General features: G+C 40.9%; 1 protein-coding gene across 1 annotated transcript in view; it reads left to right on the top strand.

Annotated features, from left to right (window-relative positions):
- The window catches only part of LOC122748363 (leukocyte immunoglobulin-like receptor subfamily A member 2), a 76,047-nt gene extending 60,808 nt beyond the window's left edge, over positions 1 to 15,239 (top strand). Inside the window, exons 12-16 of the mRNA XM_043994013.1 lie at positions 11,816 to 11,948; positions 12,590 to 12,625; positions 12,842 to 13,117; positions 13,416 to 13,700; positions 14,524 to 15,239. Of these exons, the coding sequence (XP_043849948.1) occupies positions 11,816 to 11,948; positions 12,590 to 12,625; positions 12,842 to 13,117; positions 13,416 to 13,700; positions 14,524 to 14,735 (942 nt within the window). The 3' untranslated portion in view covers positions 14,736 to 15,239. The remainder of the gene's footprint in view (positions 1 to 11,815; positions 11,949 to 12,589; positions 12,626 to 12,841; positions 13,118 to 13,415; positions 13,701 to 14,523) is intronic.
- The last annotated feature ends 627 nt before the right edge of the window (positions 15,240 to 15,866 follow it).

Here is a 15,866-nt window from a genome sequence, read left to right as displayed (position 1 = left end):
TAACTCCCTGAGAGCCTGAGCCAGTATTTCCTCAAGTAGCAAGATGGGAAGCAGAGACTGCCAAGAAGGCAGAACCCCAGTCCTACTGCCCTATTCCTGGACCTTCCCTGTTGTCCATTTTCCACCTAAGTATGGTGCTGCCCTAGCACCATGACCAGCCGGGCACCTGCCTGCGAGAAAAGGCTGCTCCCAGCTCCTTCACCCCAGCCCCACCTTCACCCTGACCACTAGCCCTGTAACTCTGCCTGTTCTGAGCAAACTTTGACAAACATTATGTCAGGCACCATGATAAATACTGTTGTTCAGTCATTTTCAGTCGTGTCAAACTCTCTGAGACTCCATTTGGGGTTTTCTTGGCAAAGATTCTGGAGTGGTTGGCCATTTCCTTCTCCAGCTCATTTTATAGATGATAAAACTGAGGCAAACAGGGTTAAGTGACTTGCCCAAGGTCACACAGCTAGTGTCAGAGCTCAGATTTTAATTCAGGAAGATGAGTCTTCCTGACTATAGGCCTAGTGCTCTACCCATTGCCACTTCTCTGCCATACACAGAAAGGTGCATACATAGTTCTCCCCCCACTCCTCAGAGAGCTCATATTTTAACAAAGGAGACAAGAGGTGGAAAATTGTGCATACAGTGTAAATGTGTGGCAATTAAAATGTGAAAGATGTGGTTTCTGGGTAATTTAATCATTTTATTAATAGGCCAGCAGGTTATTAATAAAAGGATGGTCCATGGCCATCTCCTTCAGACCAAAGAGCCTTAATGGCAATGGGGTCACAGATTATATGCTCTTCGAAGAGGAGGTATTCCTAAGGGATGCCTAATTACCTCTGATTGGTCAACTTGGAGGTAAGCTATATTAAATGAAGGGCTGATAGCAGACTACCCTCCAACCTTGGACTATTTTTTTTTGGTAAGGCAATTGGGGTCAAGTGACTTGCCCAGGGTGACACAACTAGTAAGTGTCAAGTGTCTGAGGTCAGATTTGAACTCAGGTCCTCCTGAATCCAGGGCTGGTACTTTATTCACTTTGCCACCTAGCTGCCCCCCAACCTTGGAGTATTAATCTTCACCCCAGAACAAAATTTTTGTTGGCCTAACAGGAATTTATAAGGATCACTCTTATCAAGATTTCTAGAGGTTTATAAGCTATGACCAGGGTCAAAGAGAGTTGACTTTATTTTATCAAGAAGGACTTTAGATTTTTTTCCTTCTTTGTTGAAGTTTTCCCCTTGTGTTCTGATTCTTCTTTCACAACATGACTAATGCAGAAATATGTTTAATGTGATTGCACATATATAACCTACATCAGATTGCTTTCTGTCTTGGAGAGGAGGGAAGGAAGGGAGGGTGGGAGAAAAATTTGGAACTAAAAAATCCTATGAAAACAAATGTTGAAAACTATCTCTACATGTAACTGGAAAATAATAAAATACTTTCATCACACAAAAAAGAAGAAGGATTTTAGAATGGGGGAAGTCAGGATTGAATCTCCAAGATATTGGTTACAAAAAATAATTTCTCACACATGGAAGGTAATCTCATGGTCAATCAATAAACATTTAGGGTTAGCATCTACTGTGTGCCAGGCTGGACAGCTAGGTGGCACAGTAGAAAGATGGCGGGGTCTGGAGTCAAAGACTCATATTCTTGAGTTCAAATCTGGCCACAGACACTTACTAGCTATGTGACCCTGGACAAGTCACTTAACACATTTGCCTCAGTTTCCTCATCTGTAAAATGAGCTGGAGAAGGAAATGGCAAACCAGTCCGGGTACCTTTGCCAAGAAAACTGCAAATAAGGTCATGAAGAGTCAGATATGATTGAAAAATGACTGAACAACAACAAAAATGTGCTAAGTATTGAGGATACTAAAAAAAAGGCAAAAACTATCCCTACCCTCAAGGAGTTCCCAATCTAATGAGGGAAGGACACATGCAAACAAATATATAAGCAAGATATGTAAGATGAGCAAATGAAATATACAAAGGATAGATTAGAACTAAGCAACAGAGGTAAGGAACTTGAATTAAAAGAGATTGGAAAAAGCTTCCCCTAAAAGATAGGATTTTAAGGAAGCTAGAAGATAGAGATAAGGAGAGAGAGTATTCCAGGCTTGGAGGACTATCAGAGAAAATGCCTGGAGCCAACAGACAGAGTGTCATGTTCAAAGAGGCCATGGTTAATGGATCAAAGAGTACAAAGAGTAGATTGTAAGAAAACTGGGAAAGTAGCAAGAGGCCAGATTGACAAGGGCTGCTCAGTCATTCCAACCCAATTATGGCCTCATTTGAACATAGGATGACCACTATTCTACACAATTCCTCTGATCAAGCCATCATTTTCAGTTTTCTATACACTTCTCAGCCTGGGATCCCTGAAATCACATATTGAGATTTTGCTTTGAGGTTTGTTTTTATTTTTTTAAATTTTTCTCTTACTGTATCTAGTTACCTCATATCTCATTTTTTCTTACTGTATCCAGTTACTACTGTATATGGTTACTTGTGAACCAGTGTCTATTAGAGCCAACATGTGATAGTTTTGATCATTATCGTGCTAAATTACTAGGCAATTTTCCCCCTGCACAAAATTAACAAGGAGACTATCACATCTATAATAAAACAAAAACCCAACTTATCAGGACTCAAATATTAGCTTCAGCCTGATTGACCTATACTTGGAATCAAGGAGGTTGGAAATCTCTATTGCAGCCTAACAATAATGTTCCTTCTGTCACTGTAATTGGTATTCTCCCCAGTCTTTGTTTAGCCCATATTTCCCTTCTTACAGTACCCATTTCATTCGGGTATCTATTTTTTTTGTCTTTGATCATAGTTCTGTATCCCCTGAGGTTATTAATGCTATTATCCCTCTCTTACCCCCTGAAGTTATTATTATTTCCCCCACACCCTCTATTCTCCAGGGGAAGTGTATAGTTAGTTTCTGAGCTAATGTCTTCATTTAGTGTTAGGGATGTTATAACATGTTCTACAGTCTTTGCTCCTCCTAAAAGGGAGATGAGTGCAGTTTTGTCACTATTTGGACCTTTCCTAATCAATATCCCCTTCGTTTGCAGAATATAATCTATTCCTTCTGGTCTTTCCATATCCTTATTCAAATCCAAATATATCCATTCTATCAGGGCCATTTTGAAAAAAGTTTTTAAAATTTTTTAAATTATTTTGTTTTAAGTTATATGTGTGCAGTCATGCAAAATGTAGCAGACAAAAAAAAAACTTTAGAAAAAGGAACTAACAGAAACAACAACAAAATATACTTCAATCTGTATCCAGATACCATCAGTTCCTTCTCTGTAGATGGATTATGTTTTTCATAAGTCCTTCAGAGTTGTCTTGGATCATTGCATTGCTGAAAACCAAGTCATTCACAGCAGATCATCTCATAATATTGCTGTTATTTTGTATACAGTACATTTCACTTTGCATCAGCTCATGTAAGTCTTTCCAGGTTTTTCTGATAGTATCCTGATCATCTTTTTTTTTTTTTAATAGTAAACTACATTTATATAGTACTTTAAAGGGAGATTTCTTTCCAGAACACCCCTGAGGTTGATTATTGCAACAACAATAATAACTAACATTTATATAGTACCTTACACCTGACAAAGCATTTTCTTCACAATAGCCCAGCAAAGTAAGTACCACCACCACCACCACCACCATCGTCATTGTCATCTTACATTGCTCCTGCCTCTGCTTCAAATTTTTTCCCCAATTACTATTGCTGTTTTCTTCCATCCTATTTGCTCCCTGTTTACTCAGTTTTACATTCTATTTACTCTATTTTCTTTCTTCTTTAGCCTTTCCCTCCTCAAAAGTGTTTTGCTTCTGACTGCCCCTCCCCAAATCTGCCCTCCCTTCCTTGACCCATCCCCCCTTAACTCCTTCTCATTCTACTTCCCCAAGCAAAAGATATATTACTATACCCACTTGAGTGTGTATGTTATTCCCTCTTTGAACCAATTCTGTTGAGAGTAAGGCTCATTCACTCCCCCATTCCTCCCCCATCTTTTTCTTGCTTCTTTTATGTGAGAAACTTTGATCCATGCCACCTCTCCCTTTCCCTTTCTTCCAGTGCAATCATCTCACCCCTTAATTATTTTTGTTTTGGGTTTTTTGGTGAGGCAATTGGGGTTAAGTGACTTGCCCAGGGTCACTTAACCCCCATTGCCCCGCAAAAAAAACAAAACCAAAACCAACAAAAAAAGATGTCATCATACAATTTCGGTTTTTTTGTTTGTTTGTTTTTGCAGGGCAGTGAGGGTTAAGTGACTTGCCCAGGGTCACACAGCTAATGTCAAGTGTCTGAGGCTGGATTTGAACTCAGGTCCTCCTGAATCCAAGGCCAGTGCTTTATCCACTGCGCCACCTAGCTGCCCCTAATCATACAATTTCAAAGGACTCATGATAGAAAATGTTATCCATATCCAGAAAATAGAACTGTGGATTCTGAATGCAGATTGAACCTTATTGTTTCTACTTTGGGGCTGTTTTTTTTTTCTTTTTTTTTTGAGTTTTTTTTTCCCTTGTGCTCTGATTCTTCTTTCACAGCATGACTAATGCAGAAATATGTTTAATGTGATTGTACATATATAACCTATATAAAATTGCCTTCCATCTTGGGGAGGGAGAGGGAAGGGAGGGTGGGAGAAAAAATTGGAACTAAAGATCCTATGAAAAAAATGTTGAAAACTAGATATACATGTATACTGGAAAATAATAAAATACTTTTATGATTTAAGAAAAGATCATGGAGCAGCTAGGTGACACAGTGGACAAAGTACCCACCCTGGGCCTAGGAGGAGCAGAGCCCAAATTCAGCCTCAGACACAAGGCACTCACCCGTTGTTCAATCCTTGGCATGCCATCCCACCCTACCTGCCTCAAAAAACAAAAATGATAAAGAAAAAGTAAATGCTTTACAGATATCATCAGGGCCCTTTTAAATCCCAACTATACTTCAGAAATAGCTTTTCATTGGTATGGGGAATGCACTGTTGCCTTCTCCAAGCCTGAAAAATGCAATATAAAATAATGTCTTTGTTATTCTTCTACCTTCTGCTACCATTACCTTAAGTGTGCAGGACAGCCTCTCCTTTTTAGAAACCACCCCCTGACTTTTAACCCCATCTTCTTCTATCCTCACAGATTCACCACCTGTTTAGGAGGTATTATCGGTTTCCTCTTTCATCTTAACAGCCAAGAATTATCTGTTTCCTCTTTTTTTTTTTTAATAAGTCTTTATAAGTCTGATTTCAATCTGTTCTGTTAACAGGCTCTGGTTTCTAAGCTAGACGCAATTTCTTTTCCTTCTCTAAAAATTTTGTGGTTAGGTATGGGACATGAAGGCCAGCTAGATGGTGCCATAGAGCGCTGGGCCTGGAGTCAGAAAGACTCATCTCCCTGAGTTCAAATCTGGCCTCAGACACTTATCAGTTGTGTGACCTTGGGCAAGTCACTTAACCCTGTTTGCCTCAATTTCCTTATCTGTAAAATGAACTGGAGAAGGAAACAGCAAACCAATCCAGTATCTTTGCCAAGAAAACCCCAAATGAGTCTATGAAGGGTCAGATATGATGGAAAATGGATGAACAACAACATGGGACATGAAACCCAGCAGGGGTTGTCTATATCCTTGTATCCTCCTGGTAGTGGGTCATTCAACCCACTATCTAATAGGTCACTTATCTCTCCTAGTGTTATATTTAAGAGCTACTTTGCTTAATGCTTCTAGTTAAACCTTGGTCACCTCTTCACTATCCTTCCATTTCCTCAATTTGTTTTCTATTTCTATAGTGAAAGATACACTCACCCCTTCAGAATCAAGTCTACTCTTTTCTCCAAGTTCTCCCCACCCCCTCCACCCCCGGGGCAATGAGGGTCAAGTGACTTGCCTAAGGTCACACAGCTAGTGTCAATTGTCTGAGGCCTCATTTGAACTCAGGTCCTCCTGAATCCAGGGCTGGTGCTTTATCCACTGTCTCCAAGTTCTTAAGTAAGAATTCCTCTATAACTTAAAAGAGTGTATTTTTCCCCCGTTTCTGCTCTGCTGGCTCTGGCTCCAGAAAAGTCAGAAACCCTCTGATCGCAGTCTTATATTATAATATAATATAATATTAGAATATATTATTATATTATATTATAAGACTTAGCAGTCTTGTATTTTCTATCCATGCTCCTTGAAATATGACTCATATCTGTCCTATTCTATCACTGCAGCTACTTGTGATACCCTGGCTTATTTCTACAGTACCAGGGAAGATGAGTGTCATGGGACACTGTCATTGTTTTTAAAATATGTTATTTTTAGTATTATGTATTTTATTTTATTAAGATATTTAAGTATTTTATTTTTGATATAACATCATATTTTTTGTGGTTTGTTTTTCATGTAAAAACAAATTTTAACATTAAATTTTTAAAAAATTTGAATTCCAAATTCTCTCCCTCCCTCCCTCTATTCTCCCTTCACTGAGAAGGCAAACAATACATATATAACCTATGTCAGATTGCTTTTTTGTCTTGAGGAGGGGAGGGAATGGAGGGAGGGAAAAAATTAGAACTAAAAATCTTATGAAAACAAATGTGGAAAACTATCTTTACATGTAACTGGAAAATAATTAAATACTTTTATGATTTAAAAAACAAAGAGAGAAGGCAAACAATTTGATATAGGTTAAGCATGTGTAATCATGCAAAAATGTATTTCCATATTAATCATGTTGTGAAAGAAAACACAGACCAAAACAAAAACATGAAAAAATAAAGTAAAACATGGCATGCTTTAATCTGCCTTCAGACTCCATCAGTTCTTTCTCTGAAGGTTAATAACATTTTTCATCCTAAATCCTTCAGAGTTGTCTTGGGTCTTTGTATTGCTGAGAATAGCTGAGTCATTCATAGTTGAACACCATACAATGTTGCTGCTACTTTGTACAGTATTCTGGTTCTGCTTACTTCACTTTGTATCAGTTCATGTAAGCCTTTCCAGGTTTTTCTGAGAGCATTCTACTCATCATTTCTTATAGCATGGTAATATTCCATTACAATCATACACCAAAATTTGTTCAGCCATTTCCCAATTGATGGGCATTCCCTCAATTTCTAATTCTTTTCTACCAGAAAAGAACTTATAAATCTTTTCATACATATATGTCATTTTCCTTTTCCTTTTAATCTCTTTGGGATACAGACCTAGTAGTGGTATTGCTGGGCCAAAGGGTATGCAGTTTTATAGTCCTTTGGGCATAATTCCAAACTGCTCTCCAGAATGGCTCCATCAGTTCACAACTTCACCAACAATGCATTAGTGTCCACAGTTTTCCACATCCCTTCCAACATTTGTCATTTTCCTTTTCTGTCACATTGGTCAATCTGATAGATATAAGATAATACCTTATAGTTGTTTTAATTTGCATTTCTCTAATCAATAATTATTTAGAGCATTTTATATGATTATGTATAACTTTGATTTCTTCTTCTGAAAACTGCCTATTCATTTTTTTTTTTTTTTGGTGAGGCAATTGGGGTTAAGTTGTCCAGAGTCACACATCTAGTAAGTGTGTTTGTCAAGTTTCTGAGGCCGGATTTGAATTCAGGTTCTCTTGACTACAGGACTGGTGCTCTATCCACTGTGCCACCTAGCTGCCCCTGTTCATATCTTTTGATCATTTATGAACTGACTCACTTCTCTATATATTTGGGAAATGAAGTCTTTATCAGAGAAACTTGCTGTAAAAATTTACTCAAACTGTTTCCTGCTTTCCTTCTAATCTTTGACTTCATTGTTTTTTTTTTGTGCAAGACCTTTTTGATTTAATGTAATCAAAATTATCCATTTTACCTCTTGTAATGCTCCCTATCCCTTGTTTGGTCATGAATCTTCCCTTATCCATGTATCTGAGAGGTAAACTACTCCATGCTTCCCTAATTTGCTTATGTCTAAATCATGCACCCATTTTGGCCTTAATGATTACCACCATGTAATACAGTGGGAGATCTGGTACAGCAGGCCACCTTCCTTTACTCTTTTTTCACTAGTTTCTTTGATATTATTGGCCTTTTGTTCTTCCAGACTAATTTATTATTTTTTCTAGCTCTATAAAATAATTTTTGGTAATTTGATTGGTATGGAACCAATAAGCAAGTTAATTTAGATAGAATGTCATTTTTATTATACTGACTCAGCCTACCATGAGCAATTAATGTTTTTCCAATTGTTCGGATTTTACTCTATTTGTGTGAAAAGTGTTTTGTAATTGTGTTCATATAGCTACTGAGTTTGTCCTGGCAGGTAGATTCCTCGGTAATTTTATGTTGTCTATAGTTATTTTAAATGGGATTTCTCTTTCTGTCTCTTCTTGTTGGATTTCATTGGTAATATACAGATATGCTAATAATTAATGTGGGTTTATTTTATATCTTGCAATTTTGCTAAAGTTATTAATTATTTCCACTAGATTTTTACTTGAATCTCTAGGATTATCCTAGTATACCATCATATCATCTGCAAAGAGTAATTGTTTTTCCTTTCTTATTCCTATTCTAATTCCTTCCATTTCTTTTTCTTGTTTCTATAGTTAGCATTTCTAGTACAATATTGAAAACTAGTGATGATAGACATTTTCATTGTTAAAAGTTCCTCTTAATACTTGACCAAATTATTTTGAGCTTAGTATGAGGTTTTGTTTCCCCTCTGGGCATATTTTTAACTGAATGTTGTCTCCAGAGTAGAGACTTTGTATTGACTTTGGAGAAAGAGAGAGAGAGGGAGAGAGAGACACAGAGAGAGAGAGACAAAGACAGAGAGAGAGAGACAGAGACAGAGAGAGATAGAGACAGAGACAGAGACAGAGACAGAGAGAGAGAGAGAGAGAGAGAGAGAGAGAGAGAGAGAGAGAGAGAGTTTTCCCTTCTGCTGCAGTTTAGGATTCAAACTCAATCTTTCCTCTCTAGTGAAGGCAGGTGATGACCTGCAAAGCTATATGAACTTATACCACCCACCCATGAGAGTGTGACTGCTAAAAGTCCTAGATCTAACCCCAGTCAGCAACTCATAAATCTAAAGGAGAAAGTGAGATTTCCTGTCACTAAGGCATGGAGTATATCAGTCTTAGTTGATGATCTATGGATGTAAGAGAAAAGGAATTCCTTGCCCCTGATGGCTAAGTAACCCAGGATTCCCTTACCCTGGAGAAGACAGTGTGGAAGCAGTGCTTTCTATTCCATTCTGTGGAGGTGCACCTGCCAAGAAACTTTGTCTCAGCTTTGGTCAGTGGCTTATGAACTAAAGATAAGTGGCAGATATTTTTCTCAGTCTTGTTCCTCTCTACTACTTTCCTATCCTATTCCAGTTGAGTATTAAAAATTTTTAAATATATCTTTGCTTATTTTGTTAGATATTTTCCAATTATATTTTTTAGAAAATTAAACATTCGTTTTTTAAAATTTGAGTTCCAAATTCTCTCTCTCCCCCTTCTCCTTCCCCACCCCCTTGAGAAGGTAAGCAATATGATATTGATTATATATGTGAAGTCATGAAAAACATATTTCCATATTAGCCATGTTGCAAAAGAAAACACACACACACACACACACACACACACACACACGAAACAAGAAAAGTAAATAAAGTGAAAAAAGTTTACTGCAATCTGTACTCAGAATTCACCAGTTCTTTCCCTGGAGATGGAGAGTCATTTTTAAAAATCATGAGCACCTAAAATTTTCACAGTTGATCATCTAATGATCAATATTGCTGTTACTGTGTACAGTGCTCTGGTTCTGTTCACTTTGCACCCATTCATGTATTTTCTATCCAAGTCTTTCCAGGGTTTTCTGAAATCTGCCTGCTCATCATTTCTTACAGTACAATAGTATTCTGTTATATTCTTATACCACAATTTGTTCAGCCATTCCCGAATTGATGGACATCCCCACAATTTCCAATTCTTTTCCACCACAAAAAGAGCTGCTATAGATATTTTTGTACACATAGATCCTTTACCCTTTTCTTTGATCTCTGTGGGATAAAGACCTAGGAGTATTATTGCTGAGTCAATATGTATGTGCAATGGGCCATTTTAATGATCTTACCCATAGCACCTCTTGTGATGAACAGGGCATGCACAAAACTGATTTACCATTACATATGCTAACTAGTTCAGTGGAAACCCTAATTAGAGTTATACTTTTCAATGCTAGCAATCAAATTTTATTCATCAAAAACACGCAAAATTAGCTCCTGTTATCTATTCAATGATACAAACATTAGCCCCATTTGGAACAAACCACCGACCTGACTTCCCAGCACTTCCCAATGTTTTTCATGCCATGACTAAACAACAAAGTGCCCTCTCTACTCAGTCAGAGGCTGTGTGTCTCTCTCTAAAGATTGCCGGGTTAGTCAGCAATTCTCCATCAGTTGATCAACAATGCTCTCAACCAAGCAGGGGGGAGGGTGCAGAGAAATAAACATCAAAACATCTCATCACAAAATGATTGCCTAACACAAAATGGAGTCTGTTATGTAGAGGTGACAAACCTTTTCTCACTCTATTCCATCACCCCGCTGATGATGAGACAGCTACCAGAGCAAATCCTCTATTAGATCTGGGATGAAGGTTGAAGCAGGATTAGAATTAGGGTTAAATGAGAATCTTAGAATAGCTGCCGCTAGTAGCCTAATTATTACAATAATTGAGCTTTAAGATTTGCAAGATCTTCACAACAATCCTGGGAAGTACATGCTATTATTATCAACATCATTTCACAAATGAGGAAACTGAGGCCAACAGAGGGTTTTCTCCAGGGTCAACCAGGCCACATGTGCAGCAAAATATTCATAGCAACATTTCCCCTTGTAGCAAAGAACTGGAAATAAAGTAGGTGCCCATTGGCTGGGGAGGGGCTAAACAAATTGTGGCATATGAATGTACTGGAAAAGTTTTTATTGTTGTTCAGTTGTTTCCAAATCTTCATCAATCTGTTTTGGTGGTTCTCTTAGTAAAGATGCTAGAGTGGTTTGCCATTTCCTTCTCCAGCTCATTTTACAGATGAAGCAACAGAGTCAAAGAGGGTTGAGTGACTTACCCAGGGTCACATAGTGAATCAGTGTCTGAGGCCAGATTTGAACTCAGTCTTCCTGACTCTATGCCTGATAGTGCTCTATCCACTGTACCACTTAGCTGCCCCAGCTGGAAAATTTTGATGCCATAAGAAACAATGAGAAAGTTGAATACCCAGTTAGGGAAAACATAGACTTGACTGCAAAGAGAAGTAAGCAGACACCATATACACAATGATTACAACCACATAAATGGGAAAAAACAACAACCAGAATAAGGCAATTGAAATTGAATGTTGCCAAATTTCAAAGACAAAGCTCAGTACCAAAGAACTATGGGAAGCCCACAACTCTCTGTGTGCTGTGGGACAGGACAGAATGCCAAAGTTGTATAGAGGTTGGTTAGTTTCCGCCAAATTTTGTTTCCTCTTTTAAAGAAAAAAACTTTATTATGAGTGATGGCACCATAGGAAGGAATAGGAGGAAAAATTAATAAAGTGTTGTTCCTTTTTATAAAGATAATTTCAGAATCCTAGAATTAGGAGGGTGCCAACTTGTACAAAGAGGGAAAATAAGGCAGAAACAGACAGGGACTGGGCCAAAGCTATGTACCTGAATCTACCCTCTTCCAGAACACCACACACACACACACACACACACACACACACACACACACACACACACGAGACCACATGGGGGAAGAAGCTGTCTCAGAAAGGCTAGGGGATTGGGAAACTTTGGGTGGAGCTGATCCTGTCTTTATCTTGTGTCTCAGTCAGGCTGTCTGATCCATCTCCCCTTTCACAAGAAGCTGGAAGCACCATGCCCCCCTTGGTCATCACCCTGCTGGGTTTTGGTAAGTGGGGAAGGGGGTTCAAGGCTCAGAAGAGGCATCAGAGACCCACGAACTCCAGCCTCCCTTTTTCTGTCCATGCTGTTTACTGAGGGGAAGCCTGAGGTTCAGAGAGAGGAACTGATTTCCTGGAGATCTTACAGTGCATGGGGGCAGAGGGGCAGGGCAGAACAGAAACCTAAGTCTTCTGCTGCCCAGGCAGTCATCCTCCAACTTTAAGTCTTCTCCCACTTTCCCCTCTTCCAGCAGTTAGCACAGCTCCTGGGACATTTGTTTCAGTCATTTTCCAGTCACATCTAACTCTCTATGAGCCCATTTGGGGTTTTTTTGGCAAAGATATTGGAATGTTTGCCATTTCCTTCTCCAGCTCATTTTACAGAAGAGAAAACTGAGGCAAACAGGGTTAAATGACTTATCTAGGGTCACACAGCTAGTAAGTGTCTGAAGCCAGATTTGAACTCAGGACAATTGGTCCTCCTGACATCAGGTCTGGCACTTTATCTTCTGTATCACCTCACTGCCCATCTGGTACCTAGTAGGCACTTAATCAATGTTTATTGACTGACTGACTGACTGACTGCCTCCCTAAACTTTTGGTGGGAAGGATGTGTTGATCCATGTCTGATAGAGATCTTCTCTGGCAGGATTATGGTTGAGCCAGTGGATCAGAGCCCAAGAGGGTGAGTAATCCCCCCTACACACACACACACACACACACACACACACACACACACACACACACACACACACAACAGCTCAAACTCCCCCCCACCCCGACTCTTATCCAGGGTCAGCATTCACTGGGCAGCTGAGGCTGAGCTGATGGGTTATCTGGGAGAGAATCTAGAGACAAGGACAAAGGACCTCCTAGATGTCCGTCTTCTGATCTCTTCCAGGGCCACTCCCCAGACCCACCCTCCAGGCTCACCCAGGTCCTCTGATCCCTTGGAAGAAATCAGTCACCCTCCAGTGTCAGGGATTTCCTGGGGCTGAAGCATACCGTTTAAGGAAAGAAGGAAGCTCTCAGTTTACAGAAATGGCTACCACTGGAAGGGAAGCTAAGTTTCCCATCTCCTCTGTGACACCGGACACAACTGGGAGCTACCACTGCCTCTACAGGAACCAATTCAACTGGTCAAAGCCCAGTGAGCCCCTGGAGCTAGTGATGACAGGTGGGGGTGACCCCCAAGCCTTCCTTTCACTCGTTGTCAGGAGTTGGTCCTTCCTTAAGGAGTCAGACCCACCCTTGGGAATGGAGAGGAAAGAGAACTCTGAGCTCCAGCCTCAGGAGACAGGACAGAGCTGGGGCTCAGCTTGGGCTCCCTGGGTTGGGGACTAGGGGCTCTGCCAAAGTTGGGAGATTAAGTAGAAGGGATCCACAGCTGCTCTTGTTCCTCTCCTAGTTCAGCCCCTGGGGCAGGCAAGGAAAGGAACACATTCCCCTTTAACTGCTGTCTGCTTCTCCCCCAGGCTGGTATGATAAACCCTCACTCTCAGCCCTGCCCCACCCAGAGGTGTTCTTGGGAGAGAACGTTACCCTTCAATGTAGGTCCCAGCAATGGTTTGAAAAATATGCACTGCACAAGGAGGGAGAAGCCAAACCTTCCCAGAGCCAAGGAGAGTGGTACCATGCGGATTTCCACATCCTGGGGGTGACTGCTGCTCATGGAGGCTCTTACAGATGCTACACCTTTCACAGAGAAACCCCCTATGAGTGGTCAGCCCCCAGCAATCTCCTGGAGCTCAAGATCAAAGGTGAGGGAGCTCCTAGCCTGAAATGCAATGCTGTGGCCAAACTGACTCTGTCCCAGGGAGCCCAGAGGCCAGGACCCTTTGGGTGAGGGAGATCCCAGAGGGAGTGTCCAGAGGGAGTGATGAGGACAGGGATGAGGATCTAAGAACTGCAGGAAATGGGTGGAAAGGTTGGGAAGATCCCAAGACCTGGCCTGGAGTTGGGAGAGGAAGAAATGAGGTATGTATGTGTGTGGGGGGCAGTGCAGACAGGAAAGGCAACTCCCATTTCTAGGAGCCATTGAAGACGCTCAACTTCAAATGTTCAGCAAGCCCTGGGGTTAAGCAGACTCAACAGCTAGTAAATGACTGGAGACTCTCAGTACAGGGCAGGTGTCTGTCTCCTCTCCAACCCCCACCCTCACCTCCGCCTAGTGGGAGAGGAGGTCATGGGGATTGACCCAGGTTAAGAAAGAAGAATAGTGGGGGCAGCTAGGTGTCACAGTGGATAGAGCACTGGCCCTGGAGTCAGGAGGACCTGAGTTCAAATTTGACCTCAGACACTTAACACTTACTAGCTGTGTGACCCTGGGCAAGTCACTTAACCCCCATTGCCTCAAAAAGAAGAAGAAGAAGAAGAAGAAGAAGAAGAAGAAGAAGAAGAAGAAGAATAGCTGTAGAAAAGAGAGAAGGAAGAGGCAGGTTTATCCTCATTCAAACAGCCAGTCCCCTTCCTCCCCTCCCCCAATAGCAGGAGGGAAGGAAGAGGATCTGAGCTAACATTATGGAGTATGTAGGAATAGGAAGCCACTCTCCCTGTCAGTGACAACCTCCATCTCCTCACCAGATGCTTCCCCCAAGAATTACACTGTGAGCAATCTCATCCGTCTTGGCCTGGCTGGGCTGGTCCTCATCATCCTGGGGGGCCTGTTGGTGGAAGCCTGCTATAGCCAGAGGAAGCACCGAGAAGCAGCCAGGAAGCACCGAGGAGCAGCCAGGAAGCACCGAGGAGCAGCCAGGAAGCCCCTGCCTGAGCAAAGCAGAGTTGAAATGCAGTGAATTTTAACAAGACTAATATACTGTTTCTCTTGCTGTCCACTTTGGAAGCAAACTGTTTTTACAGTTTTGGAAGCATACAGTTTTTACAGTTGGATACAATGTTTTCACTCTTTGCACAGATTCAATAAAAGGAGCACATTGATACATTGTAATCAGCCCTCTTTCCTCCTCTCAAAATGCTACCTGGTGGCTGAGAATTGGAAATCAAAGGGTTGGCCAGCAACTGGGAAATGGCTAAATAATCTGTGGTATATGATTGTAATGGAATTGTGGTAAAAAGTTTTTTATCAGTCGGTTAGTGAATACGGAAAGACGCCAGTTTTTTAAAGCACCACCTTTTCGGGGAAGAGACTGATGGCCATGCGTGGGCTACGCACGTCAGTCCAGCTGCTAAGCACTCCACTTCCGGGGTGCGAGCTTAAAAGGCAAGGAGAGAATGGAAGTGGGAGCTCTTTCCTGCTCTCCTGGTCCGATGACTGGCGTGACAGACAGACAGACACTGACTGGAGTTGGATGCGGCCCCGCTCACCGTTAGCAGCATGTGCTTGACTCGGTCTCTCTCTCTCCCCAAAGGTGGCCTTGGGCTTTTGGTGAGTTTTATACGGAATATAGACTAAGCTTAGACTTAAGACTATTTGTGTTGTATTTCTACTTTCCTATCCCTCTAATCAACATCACCTGGTAACAACCACACAATAAAAGCTCTAACTAGAGACCAGAGGTTTCTTCCATTTACTAGTCTGGGAGATAAATTAAGGAAAGGGTTAGGAAGGGGAGGTTAATGCTCAGTATCCAATTTTAAATCTCACAGAATATAATTGTGCTATGAAATGAAAAGCAGGGTGACTTCAGAAAGGCCTGGAAAGACTGAGATGAACTGATGTAAAGTGAAATGAGAAGAACCAGGAGAAAGTTGTGTGCTGTGACAGCAATATTGTTCAGTAAAGAATTGTGAATGACTTAGTTATTATCTACAACACCATGATCCAAGACAATCCCAAAGGACTAATGATGAAGCATACTCTCCACCTCCAGAGAAAGAACTGATATGGATGGAACTCAGACTGAAGCAGGCTATTTCCCCCCTTCTTTCATCTTTTATTCAAGTTTATTCAAGTTTTCTTTTTTTTC

This window comes from Dromiciops gliroides, chromosome 3 (genome assembly GCF_019393635.1).
Source record: "Dromiciops gliroides isolate mDroGli1 chromosome 3, mDroGli1.pri, whole genome shotgun sequence".
Classification (NCBI taxonomy): domain Eukaryota; kingdom Metazoa; phylum Chordata; class Mammalia; order Microbiotheria; family Microbiotheriidae; genus Dromiciops; species Dromiciops gliroides.
This window is presented reverse-complemented; position numbering and strand designations above follow the sequence as displayed.